The 23,035-nt window shown below is 38.1% G+C and overlaps 1 protein-coding gene and 2 long non-coding RNA genes across 3 annotated transcripts in view; 1 reads left to right on the top strand and 2 right to left on the bottom strand.

Moving 5' to 3' along the window:
• LOC309507040 (cytochrome P450 2G1-like) overlaps positions 1-22,984 on the bottom strand; it is a 49,998-nt gene extending 27,014 nt beyond the window's left edge. Inside the window, exons 1-6 of the mRNA XM_082181129.1 lie at positions 21,669-22,984; positions 12,584-12,746; positions 12,351-12,500; positions 12,089-12,249; positions 5,830-6,006; positions 891-1,032 (exon numbers count right to left, since the gene is read on the bottom strand). Coding sequence (XP_082037255.1) covers positions 891-1,032; positions 5,830-6,006; positions 12,089-12,249; positions 12,351-12,500; positions 12,584-12,746; positions 21,669-21,839 — 964 coding nt within the window. The 5' untranslated portion in view covers positions 21,840-22,984. The remainder of the gene's footprint in view (positions 1-890; positions 1,033-5,829; positions 6,007-12,088; positions 12,250-12,350; positions 12,501-12,583; positions 12,747-21,668) is intronic.
• The window catches only part of LOC309507050, a 269,877-nt gene that overhangs the window by 224,861 nt on the left and 21,981 nt on the right, over positions 1-23,035 (bottom strand). The window lies entirely within an intron of this gene.
• On the top strand, positions 19,268-21,555 carry LOC309507052. Its single transcript, XR_014209010.1, has 3 exons — positions 19,268-19,387; positions 20,092-20,932; positions 21,434-21,555. It is a non-coding gene; the product is annotated as an uncharacterized lncRNA (long non-coding RNA).

Genomic DNA, 23,035 nt, shown 5'->3' with positions numbered 1-23,035 from the left:
TAACATTGTGTTTTGAACCATTGCTTTGGCATAGCATCTGTCAATCGAACAGAAAACAAAATCACAATGTAGCTTAGTGCGCTTGTCACACGGCAAAGGCTGTGATCTAATTAAATAGGTTGTGGCTGGTTTCAGAGTGTGTTCTACACTGTGTTCACACAAGAAGCTCATGATTCGCATCTCAGTAAATACTGCGAGCCTAATCGTGCATTTTTGACTGCTCCTGTGTATCCAATTTAATTTGCTTACATTTTGTACTTGTATTTATTCTTGCAGTCAGTTGAGATAGTTTACAAAATTAAACAATATTCTTTGATATCATAATTGTATTGCATTACATTGTTTAAACCCCAAATCTTAACTTAAAAGATTCTTCTTTAAAAATGATTCACTTATTTGTAACATACAATGTCATTGTAAAATGTAGTTTTAATGTAGCTAGCTACTTTTTAATAGTAACTTGTAAAGTAGTTAACTACTTTTTCAATATGGTAGCTTGACTGTATCTTAACTACTTTAACTTATGAGAAGCTACAGTTTCAGAATAGCTTCTCCAACACTAAACATGACGTTAAACAAAACAAACTGTTACTGATCGCTTTACATGTCAGTCAGAATACCTCTAAGTGGGTGGTCCTTGGTCAATTGAAGCAGCTAAAGAGCCCAGACCATGCTATCACTCAAAGTTCTGGCTATATGTGAGACTACAAAGTGTGGAATTTAAATTGCATTTTAAATTTCATTATAAGTATGAACTTATGAGTGACAGGTGCAACCCTACCCAGACTTTTTGCCATGATTCAAAGATCTGGCTACATGAGACAATGTAGACCCCAACAAATAATAGCATCACACTAGGTTTGACATTAATTGTGTAACCTTTGTCTTACCCTGTATGTGGGGATGTTTGATCAACAGCATCAGGGCATATCTGAGAGTTGTGCTGGTGGTCTCCGTACCAGCTACAAACAGATTTAAAACAGTCGCCGTCAAGTTATTTTTGTGGAATTCTGTGTCATGATTCTCTTTTTCCTGTTGTACCACACAAAGAAACAGCAGAACAGAAATTATATGTAGGCTACAGTCCTCCAATGTACTGTTAACTTGTGCTGTACAGTTCTTCAATTTATTGTTCTCACACACACACACACACACACACACACACACACACACACACACGCACGCACGCATGCATACATGCACACACACATATACTGTATATATTTATTTATTTATACAACAGTTCGTTCTGGTTCTCGAATCTGAGAGAGCCTTTCCAGCCATACGATACTCTACCAGTATCACCCATTTAGCCATTTGAATCACTCCACTTGCAGCATTTCTCTCAGCGAGTGTCATGGTGGATGAGCAAACCCACCATAATTTTACAAATACTACTGATGCTGTGTCTAAAAAAATTTGTTTTAAGAGTTTATTAGGTGAGAATGTAGTTATTTAGACCTCAAATATGCAACATATAAATATAGCTGTGTGACAGTTTGTCTAGACGTTGCCAGAGATGTGATCTCCAGGCCGTCAGCGGCCATTCAGCACTCAAAAAAACCGCCCACAAAACCTCGCACAATACAACTTTAACATCATAGGATGTCCTGTTACTTTATCATCTACAGTAAAAGACCTGGGTGTTATACTCGATTGCAACCTGTCTTTTGAAAATCATATTTCATATGTTACAAAAACAGCCTTTTTCCACCTTAGAAACATTGCTAAGCTACGTAATATGCTATCAGTTTCTGATGCAGAAAAGTTAGTTCATGCATTCATGACCTCGAGACTGGATTACTGTAATGCTTTATTAGCTGGTTGTCCTGCATCCTCAATAAACAAGCTACAGTCAGTCCAAAATGCCACCGCTAGAGTTCTTACGAGATCAAGAAAATATGATCATATAACACCGATTTTATCATCACTGCATTGGTTACCTATAAAGTTCCGTATTAATTACAAGGTATTGCTACTGACTTATAAAGCCCTAAACGGCTTAGCTCCAGTCTATTTAACGGATCTTCTATCGCCCTATAATCCATCGCGCTCTTTAAGATCACTAAATTCAAGGCTTTTGGTCATACCTAGGATATCCAGAACCACCAAAGGAGGGAGAGCATTTTCACATTTGGCTCCAAAACTCTGGAATAGTCTTCCTGATACTGTTCGTTGCTCAGACTCGCTCTCCCAGTTTAAAACTAGATTAAAGTCGCATCTCTTCAGCCAGGCATTCATATAATCCTACAGTTCAAACTACAATCCGGCCTATATCCAATGCCAGAGGAGAACTGGCCCCCGACTGAGCCTGGGTTCTCCCAAGGTTTTTTTTTTTCTCCATTAAGGCACCTGATGGAGTTTTAGGACACCATTAGGTCACTTGATGGAGTTTTTCGGTTCCTTGCCACTGTTGCCTTTGGCTTGCTCAGTTGGGGATATTTTGGGGATATTTAATTTAATTTTATCAATCAATAAATTCCTCTTGAAACAAACTTTGTTGTATTATTTTAATTTAATACTGTGAAGCTGCTTTGATGCAATCTGTATTGTGAAAAGCGCTATACAAATAAACTTGACTTGACTTGACTTGACTCATGTACCCGTCAAGAACAGCTTTATTTCGACCAGTCCTTCGGGAATTTTCCGCTTATGTAGATAGTGTTTAAACATAAGGAATAATTTATTTTGGGTATATCAAATATCTTTGGTCTAATTGATCTATTACTTGTTCTAGAGAAAATGGATTTAGTTAAGGGCAAAGTTCATTTTAATAACTTTATATTTTAAACTAAAATCCTGTACCTTAATTAGCGCTGCTTTTGTGCTTTTAACTGTTTGCTTGTGTTTATTTCCTATTGTGTAAACTTCTTATACTTTTATAATGGCTAATATTTTTTATTTGAAAATTAGTTTTCAATAAATAATTGTATATGTAAATTTGGTGCCATCCCAGCCAACATGTCCATGAGGTCCCCATGTCGGTTTTTGATGGACTGTCACTTGGGCCCTGCTCGGGCAACCCAAATGTATGTTTGCCCATAGAGGCACATGATGGGTCCATAGTGGGCTCTCAGTGGGGCCCATTTAGATGTTCATTATATGGGCTCACTTTGGTCGCAAATGGGTGCTAATAACGGGGCCGAGGTGGGCTACACACAAAACCTTTTTGGGCCCACATGGGTGATCACACTGGACCCACTAATGTCCCCATTAAGGTTTTATTGTGGGAACACAGTGGGTGAAAACTGGGCCCTATTATTTAATTTCTTTAAGGATTTCAGTGAATACAAATACAAAATAAAAAACTGCCTTAAATTGCTCAACTGGCATTTAAGTTTATAAACTAATATTTATAATGTGCTAATAATGCGAGCATATTAATACTGTAAACTTATTTCATTTGAGTCCACTAAAAAAGTATTTCTTAAAGTCAGGGTACGTTTACGCGACAACGATGTGCTTAAAGCTGAGAAGTTTTTCCTTTGAGTTTTCCGCGTACAGACAACGCTCGATGGTGTTTTAAGCCCCCAATGGCTCCTTAGAGGCAGCTAACCCTACCCTCAACCTTAAACCTACCCATCCCCTCGCTGCCTGGAAGGCGCCGTTGGGGGCTTAAAACACCAAACACCACAGACAACATCATTGTCAAAACGATCCCCATTCACGTGAAAACGACTTAAAACACTGTATTCTGTGCCAGGCCATTAGATGGCGATGAAACACTATAGACTGAACATGTAATACGCACGTGCATGACATCATCGTCTTCAGAGATTTGCTTGTCTGTTGTTTACATGGAGACTGCTTTCAGAAACTTTCACTTGAAAACCATTTTCAAAACTTTGCGTTTTCAGCCAAAACACTGTTGTCATGTAAACGAATGGCCAAAATGCATAAGAAGTTTCATGTTTTAGTGTAAACATACCCTAAAATTAACTGAATTACACAAAATCATTAAAACTAGATACATCAAATTAACTTAAATATCTCGCAAACAACTGCTAGCTAACAACAGGACACATGCACATGCAACTAGAACTAGCTAATCGATTTTTGCTGCATCAACAACTACAGTTACCGCCTTTTAGATAAAGCAACATGCAGCATAACATTAATGTTTCTTGGTCTTCTCCTGGACTTAAGCAAAGGCTCTTTGTTTTTGCAAAGGCTCTTTGGACTTAAGCAAAGGTTCTTCAGCACAATGGTGACTCACAAAACTCACACAACAGAAACCCTCTAAATCCCTACAGAACATTAATAAACACTAACAGATCTCCACTATATCTTTATATGCAAAAACACAAAATAACAGTAGGTGATGAACACCTGCTGTTAACAAGCAGAATCACTGAAGGAAAGAGGAACAACAAGAACAAAAAAAAAAAAAAAAAGAGAAGAGACAAGCAGAAACACAAGAACTACAACTACATCACAGCACAGCCAAACTCATCCAATTAATTTTCTCTTGCCATAACAATGTGCCTTGTACATTGTAAACATCAATAATATCTAAACATCTGTTAATTCTCAATAAGAGCGTTGGTAGGCGTATGACAGAAATAAAGTCAAACTGGTTAGTAATAAGTGTAATAATAAGGTGTACTGGCTGGAAGTCAGTTGTAGTTCTTGTGTTTCTGCTCATCTCTTTTTTTTCTGTTCTTTTTATTCCTATTTTCTTCAGAGATGATGTGTTGTTGACAGCAGGTGTTCATCACTAACACTCATCATCACTAACATATTCACTTAATTATCTCACTGCCAAGTCAACAGGTAACTGAAATTACCGGGAAAAATGTGTCCCTTGAACTTTTGCTGTCTGCGTTTCCTTTCCAGTCTAAAGTACTTGAAGATTAGGCAAATTAGTCCGGTGACGTAGGACTGCGTGTGACTCTCCAGTTCCCGCTGGATTTCTCTGCATATGAGCTTAATAAAGCCTGAACCTTGTCGTCTGTCTATCGGTCATATTTTTTGGAGCACTTGCTCCAACAACTCCATTGTTGATTCGAATAGCAAACAACTCTAAATGCACGCACCACAACAGACTTTTAAAAATGGTGGTTGAAATAAAATGCTGCGTGTAGTCAACCAATCCAAATTCTGCGTGAACTCATCCAATCAGCATGTTCAGCGCCCAAGTCCCACCCCTGAAATTTCATGTACTTTGAAAAAGTACTATCTTGCGAGCAGGGTCTTTCTAGCCGTGTTTCCTCCGCAGGACCTTCCCCCAGGAACTAGGGTCTTTGGATTGTACTCAGTGTGTTTCGACCACAGGGACCAGGGTCTAAATGAAGTTCCTGGTAAACATTTCCCCCTCAGAAAGTCCCTGCTCGCAAGTTAGTACTTTTTAATCAACGGACATTCAAACTGATTTTGTGATTATGAATATAAGATTGACCTGAAGAATATCAGCTAGATGCAGGTAATGCACTTGCATAGTCAATCTCTAATTATTATGTAATACACATAGTACAATACACTTCAATGAAGCAACTCAGCATTCCTTCATTGCTAGTAGTAAATTGATGTTTTAGAATTAGTAACTGAAGCTTGGGCTCAGCTGTTAAACTGTCAACTTGAGATTTGAATCTGTGGCAGAAGGCAGTAGTTCCGCACAAATGAGGGTTTTTAAAGACACTCCATTGTTGTTTCTTATTTATTTACACACTTGTGCTGTATATAAACGCAATATATATATATATATATATATATATATATATATATATAAATAAATAAAATAAAATAAAAATATATATATATATATATATATTCACACAGCAAAAAGACAATGACAAAAACTGATATAAAATCATTGTAAACATTACATACCTGATTTAATCTGTTAAGGAAGCAGTCAATAAAATCCTTTGGGTCATTGAAGTCTAAATTCTGCTCATGCTCCTTAACCTTATTCATAATGAAGGATCTGATGTTGTCTATCTCTCTGAAGATGGTGTTATGTCTCCCTGGCAAGTGCTCCATTAGTCGAGGGAAGATGTTGCACAGCTGTTGAGAATGAGAAAATTGAGTTGTAATACATTTAAAAAAAATTATTTACACAACAGTCTGTGTCTCTTATTTGACTCTCCTTATTTTAGGTATTGTTAGATACACTGTTAGACCGTACCAGGTTTTTTTTACAGTAAAATACTGGCAACACTGTTGCCAGTAATTTACTGTTAATTGTACAGTTATTTACTGTAATCTACTGTATGTTACTGTAAAAATGCACTAAATTAAAACTCGAGTTAACTCATTTCACTTGTGGGGAAACCGACTGCCTTAAATTGACCAACTGTCCTTTAAATGTATTAACTAAAATGTATAATGCATTAATAATGTGAGCAAAGTATTACTGTGAACTTATTTCATTTGAGGCCACTAAAAAAACTATTGTACATAAAAAGATTTCCTCTGGACCAGCAACTACACAGTTAGTGTAGTTAAATATACTACACAGACTACACAGCCTGTTAAATAAAGCAACATGCAGCATATCATCAATGATTCTCGGTCTTCTCCAGGACTGAAGCACAGGCTCTACTCTTCTGCACAAATACATTTTACAGTAAACTACTGGCATACCTGTTTTATAACTTACAGTATATTACTATTAAAATACATTCAGTGGGTGTGTAATTTCATCTTACACTGTTAACCCTTTCAACCCCACAGGGAAATTCCACACTACAAAGAGTAAAAGTAACATTGAGACAGTGTTGCAGTGAGATAATTAAGGGAATATGTAAGTGATTGTTGAGCATTAGTGATGAACACCTGCTGTTAACAAGCAGAATCACTGAAGGAAAGAGAAACACAAGAACAGAAAATGGAGAAACACAAGAAATACAACTGACTTCCAGCCATTACACATTATTACACTTATTATTAACCAGTATGACTTTATTTCTGTCATACATCTACAGAAGTTGTTATTGAGATGTTTAATTGAAAATGTTTGGTTTGAAGTTACCATTATAGAGATCAGTGTTTGCTTTAGTTGGGTTCTGTGGCCAGTTGCATAAACTGTTAAGACTAGTCTTACAAGTTAGTCATCCAATTTTATTCTTTAAAACTGTTAATAACTTCTTAAAGTCAGTAACATAAAAACGTAGATTGGTCTTATTTGACACTGAACAGTAAGACTGATTACCCCTAACTAACTTCTAGTTGATCATACTAGTTCTTAAGACACAGTCTTAACATAATGGCTATGTTTATGCAACTGGCCCCTGGACTCTTGACCTTTTAGCATAAGTTTCTCTCTTGCTGTTTGAACTGTGAATTTGCAGGTCACACTTGTGCATACATACATGGTTAGTGAATGATTGCAGTTATATTAATTATGATGCCAAAATCATCATATAGCCTGTTTAATCACTAAACTCATTCAGAGTTTAATCCTGTATCAAAAGTGTTACACCACCACTGTTAAACTGCAGCAATGAGTTACAATGATGATTTTTTAACACATCATTCACAACCAAAGAAACACAGCTACACTGTATTGTAGAAACACAGAGATATCAAAATTTAGCATGTGAATCTCAACAATGGTGGCTATATATATATATATATTATTATTTTTTATTTATTTATTTTTTTAAATTTTTTATGCAGCAGTGCATGCTGGGAGTTTTCTACTATCCTGCATTGTGACATGAAACTTTTGATTGTCACCATTGTTGAGTTTAATGTGCTGATTGTTGATGTCTGTGTGTGTCTGAGTTAACGAGGAGTTCAAAATGTCTTTAGAATAATTCTGAAATATTGCTGTATTTCATGTTGTATATTAACAGATGTACGATAAATATTAAATACCCATACATTCAAAGCTTATATACTGGACGTGATCAGAGAATCAGACATGTCCAGGATGATTATGACATCATCTCAACAGCCTAAAACACCTGATCATCTTCCGCTTGGCTTTTTCTTGCCATAACAAATGTGTTTTATAAACTCACTGTTACAGCAGCCAGAGAGAAACTAATGTTATTAAGTCAAGGGTCAAGAGACCAACTAAAACAAATACTGATCTCCATCATGGTGACAACAAACTTTATTATTTTCAATAAAATATCAACAACTAAATATCTGTTAATTCTCAACAAGAACTTTTGTAAAAGTTGAAATAAACCGTAAACTGGTTTGTAAACTGGTTTCACACTCGGTGGCTGGAAGTCAGTTGTAGTTCTTGTGTTTCTCTTTTTTCTGTTCTTGTTTCTCTGTCCTTCAGTGATTCTGCTTATCAGGTGTTCATCAGTTTCTCAATTCACTCACTTCTTTGCATTCACTCTGTCAAGGGGACTATATTAGTGAACTAATTTAGGGAATAGTGAATGAGGGTAGAGGGTGTGATTTGGAACACAGCCTCTGAGTGTCGATTTTGAGCATTGTTCATTTACAGTATATTTCTGTAGGCTATTTTTTTTATTATTCTATTACGGTATATTACTGTTTTAATGGAAAATTGAATGATATTGTCAGAATTTGGCCTTTTTTTTTTTTTTTTTTTACAGCAAGGGTTAACAGTGTAAGGTAGACAAAATGTGCAGAGATGGGACTGTTCCAGGACCTGGATTGGGAAACACTGGTTTAGAGAATAGCTTTAGCAATGCCAGGTTATGGGTTTGATGGTCTGGAAGTGCACATGATAGTAACAAATTTGTATCTTGAATGAATTGCAAATCACTTTAGATAAAAGTGTCTGTTAAATGGACAAAAGTACATGTAAAGTTCAAACCTGCTGCAACTGTGTATATATATATAATCGATATTGTCTAAGCTAAGAGGTTTGAGGCTTAGGGTTTAACTTGTAGTTCGGTTCGCTTGGTTCGTTTGGTCCGGTTTTGTAGACGTCTAACAGAAATAAAGTGAATCTGGTTAGTAATAAGTGAAACTGGTAATGATGTTTGTGGAGTTGTTTAATCCTCCTCTGCTGAGATCTTGAGAGATTTAATATTTTCTTTAATCTTTAGTTGATTTCATCTAAGGCTATGGCTGGAAGTCAGTTATAGCTCTTGTGTTTCTGCTCGTCTCTTACTGTTCTCTTCTTTCCTTCAGTGATTCTGCTAGTAACAGGCTTATTAAGGCTGAGATGACTCCATATTTATTATACACAGATTTTGTGACTCAGATAAGGTCCAGTTGTGGTTTATTTATTTGCTCTTGGCTGACATGTGGCATTGCTATGGCCTGCTTGTGGCCCAGATCTGGCAAACAGGAGTGATCCACCCAAGGGCTGTCAATCCACGCTGCATGTGGGCCAGATCATCTTTCCACATGTGCCAGATGTGGGCTGGATCTGGGCCGTCACAATGTTTTTATGTGGGGTGGAGTGCTACTAAGTGCTAATGTGGATTTCTGTCTAGATATGTAATAAGCATTTTGCAAAAGCAAACCTCAAAAAGGTTAATTAAAGATACAGTAAGACAGAAACTCACCTGATCACCGCTCATTATCCTCAGCTGTAAGAAAAGGCAAGCGTGTTTCAAATCAGTGCTTCTCCCGGGAAACTAGCGGTAAATTGATCCCCTAGGATTGTAAGTTTGACTTTCTCTGCTTAACTGAGACATGGCAGCAACAAAATTACTTTTCTCAGCTGAATCAGTCCATTCCGCCGGGTTTTGCCTACGCTTGCCAACCCCATGTCTCGGGTCGAGGTGGTGGTCTATCGATGCTTTACAATAAGAAATGGAAGGTGTCTACTATTGCTGTACCTTCTTATGTTACTTTTGAATTTATGGTGTTACAAGTTAATAGACCAATACCTACTATCATAATAACTATATACCGTCCTCCTAAATCTAATACTAACGTTTAATTTAACTTTCAGCTTTTTAAACTTTGTTATGTTATATTTCTCCAAATGTGATTGTAGTCTGTGATTTTAACATCCATATTGATAAGGCAAGTGACACTGAGACAACAGCTTTGGACTGAATCAATTAATTGATTTTCCTACTCATTCAAAAGGTCACATACTTGATCTTATTTGTTGCACTGGAATAATACATTTTAATTGAATTGCACGTGACCTGTCTATATCTGATCATAAACTGGTGTCTTTTAGTGCCAATTTAGTAGTGTCAAAGAATGTTTAAAGTCATATTATCTCATTTTGTAACATTAAGAATATTGATTTATCTGTTTTTTTCTAATGAAGTGGATAACTTATATGAACACAGATGGACTATTTAGCCTTGATGAATTGATCTCACATTATAATGACCAATTGCAGAATATAGTGGATGTTGTTTCAGCAATTTCAGTCTACCTATCGCTCATTTCATAGCACGGAGACCGTACTTATTAAAGTCACTAATGATTTGTTGATGGCTGTGGATTCTGGACTTTTATCAATACTAATTCTTTTGACTTAAGTGCAGCTTTCGACACCATTTCTCATAGTATTTTAGTTGAGAGGTTGCTTTCCATTGGAATTTCACTTGATTGGTTTAGATCTTATTTATCGGGTCGGACTCAGTTTGTTCAAATTAAAAATGTTAAATTACGGGCATCTCAAATTACTAGTGGCGTACCTCAGGGCTCAGTTTTGGGCCCTCTTCTGTTTATTATTTATCTATTGCCTTTAGGACAAATTTTACATACATTTGGTTTAAATTTTCACTGTTTTGCTGACACCCAGCTCTTTATGTCTTCAAAGCCCAATTCAAAGTTACCACCTTCCTCTCTTTTGCTTTGTTTATCTGAACTTAAATCATGGTTTACATGTAATTTTCTTAAGTTAAACAGTGAGAAAACTGAAATTCTATTAGAAGGCACTAAATCAAAATTGCAAAATTGTTTAACATTGACTATTGATAATTCTGTCTTTTCTCCTTCCCTTCAGGTTAAGAGTTTGAGTGTCATCCTTGACAGCACCTTATCTTTTGAGGCACATGCAAACAACATCACACGGTCAGCTTATTATCATCTGAGAAATATTAATTGTCTTCGACCATCTCTTTCCGCTAACAGTACTGCTGTCCTCGTACATGCATTAGTTACATCTCGTATTGACTATTGCAATTATTGTGTTTCACAGAAACTTCTTCACAAATTTTAAATGGTCCAGAATTCAGCAGCCCGGATCATTACACGAACACCGTTCTTTGAGCACATTACTCCAGTTTTAAGGCAACTCCATTTGCTTCCAGTTAGATATCACATTCAATTTAAAATTTTACTTTTCACTTATAAGGCTCTCCATTATCTAGAACCTTCATATTTGCAACTACTTCATGTGTATTCACATACTCTATGTCTTTGGTCTTCTTCTACTACGACTCTAGTTATACCATCTGTACGTCTGACCACCATGGGATGTAGAGCTTTTAGTTGTACTGCTCCGAGTCTTTGGAATACCTTACCTCAAGACATACGAAATAGTTCTAGTCTTTCAATTTTTATATCATGTCTTACTTTTTTTATTTTTTATTATCTTATTCTGATTGACATAGCCTATGTGTATTTTATTTACATTTTTGTTCATGTTTATATTCATTGTTAATGTGTTTTACTGTTTGTAATGTTTCCTTGAGTGTCTTGAAAGGCACCCATAAATAAAATGAATTATTATAAAATAAAAAGGAATTATTACATATTTGTTTCACCTCTGCGTTTTCGCTAAAATTGACCTTTGTATTTGCACATTGCTTTCTGTTTGTTTGTGAGTTGAGTTTTCCTTCCCAAAGCAGATCGAGTTTGTTTGCAAAATGCTGGATTCGATTGTTTCATTATGGCACAAAATTTACTCCATACAATCGACACCAGGGTTTGTTTCAATCAAACCAAATATGCCAAGTGTTAACACACCCTTGCAATCAAAACTAGTGTGTGTTCACACTTGGCATGTTTGGTTTGATTAAACGAATCCTGGTGCGATTGCTCTGTTAGTGCGGTTCATTTTAACATGTGTGATCGCTGCCATACGGACCAGACCGAGAATACTGAAAGGATTTTTTTTTTTGGTCTGGACCAAATGGACCAAGCGGACCGAACTACAAGTGTGAACACACCCTTACAAAAAGTTTGTGCAAAAATCTTGTGTTATTCATGTGAGAGCATAAGAGTGATTGCTTACCTGGCCCCAAGGGCTGCTGACAAAGCGCACAAGTCTGGAGAGGATTTGGAGCAAGTGCAGGAAGCTTTTGTCATCATAATCAAAGCGCTGCCCAAACACCAGGGAACAGATCACGTTGGACACAGCCCGGCTCAGGAAGAAGGTTGGGTCAACTGGTTTAGCTGAAGGAGAAAACCTTACCATTATAATTTTTTAGCGCGGAACTGTCAACATATACAAATCCTAGTATATAATAAATGGATCATGTTCGTCAGTTCCTCACATCTGGTTTCTTCAAAACTCTTCAGCAAATGCTCGCTCTCTTCTTGAATCCACTGTTCCATTCTTTTACGGCCCATTCCAAAATCCCTCAGTGTGGTGAGAGTGAACCGCCTCAGTTGACGCCAGCGTTCACCATTACTGATGATCAGACCTACAAACATTTAATCTAGATTAAATTACTTCGAACTGATAGTATCTGTTTATAAAACAAAAGTAAACCAGCATCACTTGTACCATAGCCTTTCATAACTCTGTTTAGAAAGGGAATGGGGAATCTGGATGCAAAGTCATCTGCCTGGTCCACTAGAGCCTCTTTCACGGTATCATAACCGACCAGAACCACAATTCTTTGAGGCCCGAGGTACACCGTCATCACAGGCCCATAGGTTTTGCTCCACTGTTGAGAAAACAGACTTTGCTATCACACACCAGTGCAAGGTTGGATAATTCATTACATTTACATTTATATAGTGGAAGGGGGTAATCTCGTCAACCACCACCAATGTGCAGCATCCACCTGGATGATGCGCCGGCAGCCATATTGCGCCAGAACGCCCACCACACACCAGCTTATCGGTGGAGAGGAGACAGAGTGATTCCAGCTAACAGAGCTTCTTTTACAAGAACGTTCTCCAAATATTCAGTGTTGTCTCTGGGAACGTAAAAAAATTCCAGTTTTCTTGACGTTAGAGGAACGTGTTTTTGAAGGTAAGATGTTCCTTAAACATTCTTTCAACTTAATTTTGATTAACAATTAAACATTCTAGGAACGTTGATTTTAAGCATTCCAAGAACATAAAAATGTCCAGTTTCCTGAATGTTAATAGAATGTTATTGAAAGGTTAGTTATGATGTTCCTGAAACATTCTTTCAAACACCTGCTGTGAACAAGCACTGAAAGAAAGAGAAATAAGAACACAAACTACAACTTTCTTCAGCCACAGCCTTAGATGAAATCAACTGAAGATAAAAGACATTAAATCTCTCAAGATCTCATCAGAGGAGGATTACACAACAGCATTCCCAGCTTCACTTATTACTAACCAGACTGACTTTATTTCTGTCATATATGTACATAAGTTCTTATTGAGAACTAACAGAGGTTTAGATGTTGATGAATGATTGGTTCATTTGATGTCACCATCATGGGAATGTTCTTATATAAAAAAAATGGCAAATGAATTGTGCCGCTCCATCTAACTTTGGTGGCTTTTGTCTGCACCATAAAAGTGTATAGATGTAGTCGCACAGCGATAAAGGCTTGTGAGATATTATTACTACACTCAATAGTTTTTATTATTATTATTATTATTATTATACTTTTATAATGTGGGGTCTGATCAGGGAAAAATTCTCCAAATTCTTATATTCATGAGATTCTTATGTAAATTCTTATGTAATATTTATCACCCATGGACTGGAATCTTGTAATATCACATCTAGTATAACAGTGAAATAAGGAGTTACATGTCTTATAACTGTAAAACACTAAAAAAATATTTTTTCTAAAAAAATAATAATTTAAATGAGTTAACAAAACATCAATTTAACTCAGTCCTCGTGCAGATAATTGTTAGTTAACAACAGCACATGCATGAGAGGAAGAACTTAACAAAAAGACAAAAATCATCACTGCATCTGCAAATACACAGTCACTGCCTTTAAAGGGATACTTCATTTCAACATTTACTCTCCTGAGTAGTCATTCACATATATTCACATTTATGTTCACATAAATACATTCACAGAAAATAACTTATTTTGTTTAGTAAATGTGACTTAGATTTTACAGTAAACTACTGACTTCAGCCACAGAATCAGAATCAGAATCAGAATCAGAAAGAGCTTTATTGCCAAGTGTGCTTGCACCCACAAGGAATTTTTCTTGGTACTGAAGCTTCCAGTGCACATATACAAATACAAATACAAATACAACAAGAAACATAGTAATACAAATTCTAAGAATAAAATATATTTAAAAAAAATAAAATAAAAATAGTATAAAAAGTAAAAAAAAAGAGGGGTCACAGTTGGGTTTAGTCTGAATAAACATTTACAGATTATGAACATATTTACAGTATTTTGAGAAGTATGAATAATATAAATATAAATATCACCTGAGTTAAAGAATATTACACTAGACAGTGGGAGTCTAGTGCATGTTACAGATTATGAACATATTTACAGTATTTTGAGTAGTATGAATAATATAAATATAAATATCACCTGAGTTAAGAGAATATTGCACTAGACAGTGGGAGTATTGCACTTACAGGCATATGCCTTGGGGGGCATGTTAAGTGTTCAGAAGGGAAATGGCCTGTGGAAAGAAACTGTTCCTGTGCCTGGATGTTCTTGTGGCCAGTGATCTGTGTCGCCGTCCTGACGGTAACAGTTCAAACAGGGGGTGTCCAGGGTGAGTGGAGTCTGTGATGATTTTACCTGCTCTCTTCCTCACTCTGGAAGAGTACAGGTCCTGGGGGGTTGGCAGGGGGGCACCAATAATCCTCTCTGCTGTCCGGACTGTCCGTTGTAGTCTCCTGATGTCCGATTTGGTAGCTGAACCAAACCAGACAGTGATGGAAGTGCTTAAAACAGACTCAATGACGGCTGAGTAGAACTGGATCAGCAGCTCCTGTGGCAGATTGAACTTCTTCAGCTGGCGAAGGAAGTACAGTCTCTGCTGGGCCTTTTTCACAATGGAGTCAATGTGATTTGCCCACTTCAGGTCCTGAGAGATGGTAGAGCCCAGGAACCTGAATGACTCCACTGCTTCCACAGTGCTGTTCATGATGGTGAGAGGGGGGAGTGCTGGGGATTTTCTCCTGAAATCCACAATCATCTCCACTGTTTTGAGCGTGTTCAGCTCAAGGTTGTTATAGCTGCACCAGACAGCCAGCTGTTCAACCCCCAGTCTGTAAGCAGACTCGTCACCATTTTGGATGAGACCGATGACGGTGGTGTCGTCTGCAAATTTCAGGAGCTTGACAGAGGGGTCTTTAGAAGTGCAGTCATTAGTGTACAGGGAGAAGAGCAGTGGGGAGAGAACGCACCCTTGGGGGGCGCCAGTGCTGATGGTGAGGGTCCTGGATGTGAGCTTCCCCAGTCTCACTCGCTGCTGCCGGTCGGTCAGGAAGCTGGAGATCCACTGACAGATTGAGGATGGCATGGAGAGCTGAGTCAGTTTGGCTGTGAGAAGATCAGGGATGATGGTATTGAAGGCCGAACTGAAGTCCACAAATAAGATCCGTGCATAAGTCCCAGGTCTGTCAAGATGTTGCAGGATATAGTGCAGTCCCATGTTGACTGCATCATCCACAGACCTGTTTGCTCTGTAAGCAAACTGAAAGGGATCCAGAAGGGGTCCAGTGATGTCCTTCAGATAGGCCAACACCAGTCTTTCAAACGACTTCATGACCACAGACGTGAGAGCGACAGGTCTGTAGTCATTAAGTCCAGTGATTTTAGGTTTTTTGGGAACCGGAATGATAGTGGAGCGTTTGAAGCAGCAGGGAACTTCACACTGCTCCAATGATCTGTTGAAGATCTGCGTGAAGACTGGGGCCAGTTGGTCAGCGCAGGCTTTTAGACAAGCAGATGAGATGCCGTCTGGGCCTGAAGCTTTCCTAGTCTTCTGTTTTTTGAAGACTCGGCTCACGTCCTCCACACAGACCTTAAGCTCAGGTTGGATGGCAGAAGGGGGGAGGAGAGGGGTTGCAGGAGGTGATGGTGGATGTGTGAAGTGCACATCAGAGCGGGTGTGAGGTGTGAGTCTGGGCTTCTCAAACCTGCAATAGAATGCATTGAGAGTGTCAGCCAGTTGTTGATTCTCCACAGATCGGGGGGATGGTGATTTGTAGTTGGTGATGTTCCTCAGGCCTCTCCAGACTGATGCCGGGTCGTTGGCTGAAAACTGGGTTTTCAGCTTTTCAGAGTAGCTTCTTTTAGCAACTCTGATCTCCTTTGTCAGTCTGTTTCTGGCCTGGTTATACAAGATTTTATCCCCACTTCTGTAAGCATCCTCTTTGGCATGACGAAGCTGTTTGAGTTTCCCAGTAAACCATGGTTTATCATTAGTGAATGATAAGAATGTCCTGGTAGGAATGCATGTATCCTCACAGAAACTGATATATGATGTTACAGTATCTGTGAGCTCATCCAGATCGGTGGCTGCAGCTTCAAAAACAGTCCAATCAGTGCAATCGAAGCAGGCCTGTAGATCCTGCTCTGCTTCGTTGGTCCATCTTTTTACAGTCCTTATTACAGGTTTAGCTGATTTCAGTTTCTGCCTGTAGGTCGGTATAAGATGAACCAAACAATGATCAGAGAGCCCCAAAGCTGCCCGTGGGACGGAGTGATACGCATTCTTTATCGTGGTGTAACAGTGGTCCAATATATTACTGTCTCTGGTAGGACATGTAACATGCTGTCTGTATTTTGGCAGTTCACGGGAGAGATTTGCTTTGTTAAAATCCCCAAGAATGATTAAAAGAGAGTCTGGGTACCTTTGTTCCATTTCAGCTATATGTTCAGCCAGCTGTTGTATCGCCGCGCTCACACACGCGTCTGGAGGAATGTAAACATTCGCGAGAATGAATGAGGAAAACTCCCGCGGCGAGTAGAAAGGTTTACAGTTTATGAAATGTGCCTCTAAATTAGGAGAGCACATCTTCTTCAGTGTTGTTACATCTGAACACCAACTTTCGTTAATGTAGAAACACAATCCACCACCTCTCGTTTTCCCCGTTAGTTCCGCGATGCGATCCGCTCGGAACAGCTGAAAGCCCGGCAGATGTAGTGCGTTGTCCGGTATGGCTACACTCAGCCAGGTTTCAGTGAAGCACAGAGCAGCGGAGTTTAAAAAGTCCTTGTTAGTGCGGGTGAGGAGAAGAAGTTCGTCCATTTTGTTAGGAAGAGATCGGAGATTCGCAAGATGAATACTAGGGAGTGCAGTGCGGAGGCCGCGCTCGCGGAGTTTAACCAGCGCGCCAGCGCGCTTCCCGCGTTTGCGTCTGACCGCGCGTTTGAACAACACCGCTGCCCCTCCGACGAGAATGTCCAGTAAAACGTCTGAGTAATCAAAATCTGTGAAAAAGTTGTCTGGTGTGTGTTTCCTAATGTCCAGTAGTTCGTCTTTGGTGAAACTGATAGGAAAAGAATGACTAAACGCAGAACAAACCAACAAAAACAACACAATAACTGGAGAGCTCCACACCGAGGCAGCCATCCGCGGCGCCATCTTGGATGGAATCTAAGGCACAGCCTTAGATGAAATCAACTGAAGAGAAAAGAAGACATTAAATCTGTGAAGATCTCAGCAGAGAAGAATTAAACAACTCCACAAACAGCATTACCAGCTTCACTTATTACTAACCAGACTGACTTTATTTCTGTCATAAGCAGAAGTTATTATTATTTTTTTTTTTATTTTTATTTTTTTTGAGAATTAACAGAGGTTTAGAGGTTTAGAAATGTTAGCCACCATGATGGTGATAAGTGTTGGCTTTAGTTGGTCTCTTGCCCTTGACATTTGACCAATAGTTGTTCTTTGGCTGCTTTATTTGTGTGTTTATAAGGCACACCTGTTATAGCAGAAACGGGTGATCTGATGATTATGGCTGTATGTTGATGATGCCATCAATAGAATTTATAAATCAGTATCACCTCATTTCATCCAGAGTTTATTCTCTTAATATGTCTTTCCTTATGATTGATTATAACAGTCCTGTGATTTTATATATATTTAATAATTTGAATAATTTAAAAACATTATGCATTGACAGTTTAAAGAAGTTTTTAATATTTTCTCATACACAGACATTAACAATCTTCATATGAATCTCAACAATGTTGACACTCAAATGAAAAGCTTCATATCGCAATGCATGCTGGGTACCACCATAGTACAGAACTCCCAGCATGCATTGCATGCACAAATTATGCAGCTGAATTGTCTTATTTTCTTTTATTCTTACCATGTGCTTTTATTTTTGTTGTTGTTTTTGATGTGACTTTTTTGTAGTAAAAATTTTTTTTTTTAATTCTGTGAATTACTTTATGTGATTTTGTGTGTTTTTGTACATTATGATATAGTGGAGATCTGTTAGTGTTTAATGTTCTGTTTGGGATTTAAAGGGTTTTTGTTGAGTTTTGTGGGTCATCATTGTGTTGAAGAGCTTGTGCTTCAGTCCAGGATGAGCAGAGAAACACTGATGATATGATGCACGTTGATTTATTTAAAGGCAGTGACTGTGTATTTGCTGATGCAGTGATGATCTTTTTGTTAAGTTCTTCAACTCATTCATGTAAACTAGTAGGATTTAGTTAAATTTATGTTTTTAGTTAACTCATTTAAGTCTTTTTCTTAGTGAAATAGCTCACAGTATAAATATTTAATGGTAATAGACCAATCAATTTCCTCAAATGAAAGTTATCTCAGGTTTTAATTCAGTGCATTATTAATAACAGTAACATACTGTAAAGATTGCATTAAATAACTGTAAATACAAAGCTGCTCTTGTTTTGCTGCTTTTGCAGGTGTGCTGTATAATTTTACAGTAGAAATGTAGTTTATGATTACAGTTATCTTGTAAAATGTACAGGCTTACTGGCAACCAAAATTGCCAGTAAATTGCTGTAAATTTTACAGCAATTTGTAAAAGCCTAAAAAGAAAATGAAAGTCATTGGTGAGAAATATGCGTAAATATATTACAGGGGTTGTAACATCATTGGGTCACATAAACGGCGCTAGAGACACACCTTCTGTAAAGCGAAGTAACTTTGAATATCTGTAAAACATGTTTAGAAATAGTCATTCATTGCAAACTGTAGATTATTTTTTTATTTTTTTGCATAGCCTATTTAAAGTTATGCTAAGTCATTGGGTCAAATAAGCAGGAATCTACACTACAATAATATGCGTGTAATATATGTGTATATACACTGCATCAACAAGTCATTTATATATAAATATATAGTTGAAGTGTTAGTGAATAAATTACAGGTGGTGTGACATCATCAGGTCACATGACCAGGAAGTTGTGAGGTGTGTTGGACATCGGCTGGATGTAACCGATCGGCGAGAGTAGCCGCGTGCAGGCGGGGAGGAGCTGCAAACGGAGACGTGAAGTCGGACACTTTCTGGTTCCCGTAGTGACCGCTCACGTGGTGTTCGCGTACTTTACCACAGCTGAAGTGAAATAAATGTAATATTTGCCAAATAATACACAGATGTTTCAGAGACATTTTCATTCAATACTTTATGTACCGCTTCATACAGCGTCTGTTTGAACAAGAATAAAGTTCAACATAAGCTACTATCAATGAAGTGGAGTCTATACGTTTTTTAATCAGTTTTAATTTGATAGGGCCTACATGATACAATATAACATCGCAACGACATGAAAAGAGTGTTTACTGTTATAAAAAACTGATTTGTGAGCTTTAGAGGAACTAAAGGTGTTCGAATAAACACGAAACACACGTGATCGTTGTCATGCGGTGAATCCGGCCAATCGTGGAACAGCTGTGTCGTCGTCAGCCCTCCTGCAGCCGCTCTTGAGAAGCTGCGCTGGCTGAGTTCTCCGGCTACTCTCGAATCGCTCTCGCGGTACTTTGATGGCATACGTCACAGTCACGTGGCGTCGGCGCTGTATCAAGTCGGACAAAATTTCTAACCGGCATGCACTGCTTCAAATCAGCCGCCGATTGGTCTGCGCAGAGCTGCATGAAGTCGAACAAGCCTATATAGATTTGTATATTTCAAAAATGCATTTAAAATAGACAAAATAAGATTTTCAAAATCCAAATTGTGTATGATTTATCACAAGGGTTAGTGAATAAATTACAGGTGGTGTGACATCATCAGGTCACATGAGCAGGAAGTAGATGTGTATGTTTCAAAAAATTCATAATAAATGTAAAACATTATTTTTTTTTTGTATTTTTTTTTTTTGTGTCTATTATATGCTGCAAGTGTGTATAAATACATTGTAGGGTCAATTGAGGTCTTTACATAAAACAACCACAAAGTTAAATAGATGTATTTCATTAAAGACATCCAGTTTAATTACATAATGTATAACATATAAATCATATAAAAGTTAAAAATGGGCTTAATCTATTTTTAATCTATTTACTAACATCAACTACATATGTAAAAGGATCACGTTTTTAGTGTTTTTGTGGAATAATTCACATACTTAACCAACTTTGTTGTCGATTTGGCACTTTTGAGACACTCCCTAACTTGAAGTGCCCAAGTGGGGATCGTTGAAAGGACTTTTTCACTTCCAATTCCTAAAACAGTTACTTCCTCGATTAATATTAAAATTCACTTTTGATATTATGCTTTACAGTGTTACCTAGACGAGATACAGCATCATCCACGACTATTAAGCCATCACATATCGATTAATGCTGAAGAAAAGATCGAATGTCTAACGAATGTCAACATAAAACCTACTTTACCGCACCCGCTTCAGCCGCTTGGGTGAGGCACACACGCACACTAACACACACACAAGGTCTCTCGCTCCCTCTCCCTCTCTGCCGTGCACGCGCTACACGGTTTTTGGAGCACAGTCTCTGGCCGTTTCTCAATATGCGTTCTTGTCTGTACTTGTGTTCTTGTGAACTTGTGAAACGTCATCATTCGCTGCCCAAGTACTGTCCCAATACACAAGTTTGCATTTTGGTAAGAACGGTTAAAAATTCCGGAAGTGTTCTTGACACGCCCATTTTACCGAGGATGCATAGGTTGGTAACTTGTGTGAACTTGACGGCAGAAATATCCCAGCATTCATTTCGGCATTCGAGGAAGGAGTTATGTTTGGGTTATTTAAACCCGTTATTTAACCCGTTTAAACCGTTATTTAAATCGCGTTATGTTTCGGTACTGCAGCTAGACGGCGTCTGTGCGGGGGTATTATTGCGCAAAACCAGCAAGAACACATCGTCTCAAACTGTCAGAAGCGTTCTGTGTGCTCGTCACCTTGTGAGTTCATTCTTCCAAGAACAACTAGCAAGAGCGTTCTCCCCAAGAACACAAGTCCGTTCTTTGCATTCTTGGTTTTGAGAAACAGCCTCTGTCTCCCATGCGCGCTCTTGCTCGCTCGCTCTAGATTTCGGGAGATTTTACCTCATTTGCGGGCATCAGGGAGCAGCTATCAATATGCGGGAGACTCCCGGAACTTCTGGGAGACTTGGGATGTCTGACACTGCAACATCCTTACGATTGTGATTATGATACGTCTCACATGATTCTATTTAAAACATATAACGTTAATTCAGACACAACGTCCTTGCCGTCTCTCTTACCTTCATGAAGCTTTTAAAGGGTGCACTCTTGTCTATTATTGGCAAGTTTCCAATCAGTGGCAGTGCCAGCGGCCCTGGGGGCAAAGAACGTCCACTTGGCTTTCTTTTCCATCTGAATAATACCAGCACAGCCAAGACTAAAACCAGCACCAGTGAGCTAGAGAGTTCCATCCCTCGTCTCCAAAATGTTATGTTCAGTTCAGTTTTTTTCTTTACATCTGTTTTTGCCAGTGGTTTTAAATGTTTTCATATGCACAGTAGGCGTAGAGCAAGAAGGGGCAGGTTCAAGCCAGAATGGGACAGAGGTTAATTTTGAATACGCCTTATTCAGCCTGCCGTCATTTTGATTCCAGAACGAGCTGTGAGGGGAAACATGAAATAACAACAACAGGATATGTGTGGACTAGCAATCTAACGTTTCCTCCTCCTCTTACTATCAACCTAGTGGAGTCATGGGCGGACAAAGACTCAAACATACCTAGGTCCGTCCATCCTCCTGAAGGGATACAGCAATTGGATTGAGGGGTATATCCACGACGTTGAAGGTAAAATCTACTTTTTTCGACTTTCTTGTGCGGTTAGCTTAGCGAGCTGACAGAGCTAATATTGCCGAACGGGCTAGTAAAATTATGCTGAAAGTATGTAACGTTACCGATTGTATATGTGATGACAATATTAGCCAATTCAAAAACAGTTAACTGTAGTATTTGATGTATGTGATACATGTACAGTGAAGAGAAACAAAGCAGGCTGTAGTGTTAGGGCTCGATGTGAAAGAACGAGGTAACGTTAGTAGTAGCTACACCATGAAGGTAACAGTTATTCTGTATTTTTGTTTGCAATGTTCTGCACCCTCCATGTTTAGGATGTTTCATATAAAGTTCAAGGTTTTAGCTCGTTTTTTGCAATGTTCTGCACCCTCCATGTTCATATGAAGTTCAAGGTTTTAAGTTTGTTTTTTTCAACCTTTTGTGTTGGTTCATAATAAATACATACCAGGTATTTCGGGTATAACGAGTCATTACAGAGTGTAAAGGTGATATGAATATAGGTTATTTATATGGATAAGTGGTTGTTCCAATTTAAGTACATTTGTTACAAGTAGTATAAGGAAGTTAGTGGAAAAAACAGGTTAAGCTTAAACCTGCTAACGTTACCATGTTCCAAAACATAAACTATCAGCTTAACCCACCCCACCCCGTAATTATTTTTACTAATATAAATGCATGTACTTGTATACATTTAAACAAACACATTCAGTATAATGTAATGTATTTATAAACCATTTCCAGGGATGTAAACAATAGTAATAGGCTGACATTTCCTGTTGTAACTTAGTATTTTAATTTCTCCATTAAAATTATAAA

This window comes from Leuciscus leuciscus (genome assembly GCF_965113295.1).
Source record: "Leuciscus leuciscus genome assembly, chromosome: 9".
Taxonomy (NCBI): domain Eukaryota; kingdom Metazoa; phylum Chordata; class Actinopteri; order Cypriniformes; family Leuciscidae; genus Leuciscus; species Leuciscus leuciscus.
The sequence above is the reverse complement of the archived record's forward strand: the minus strand, read 5'-3'. Positions and strand labels throughout refer to the sequence as shown.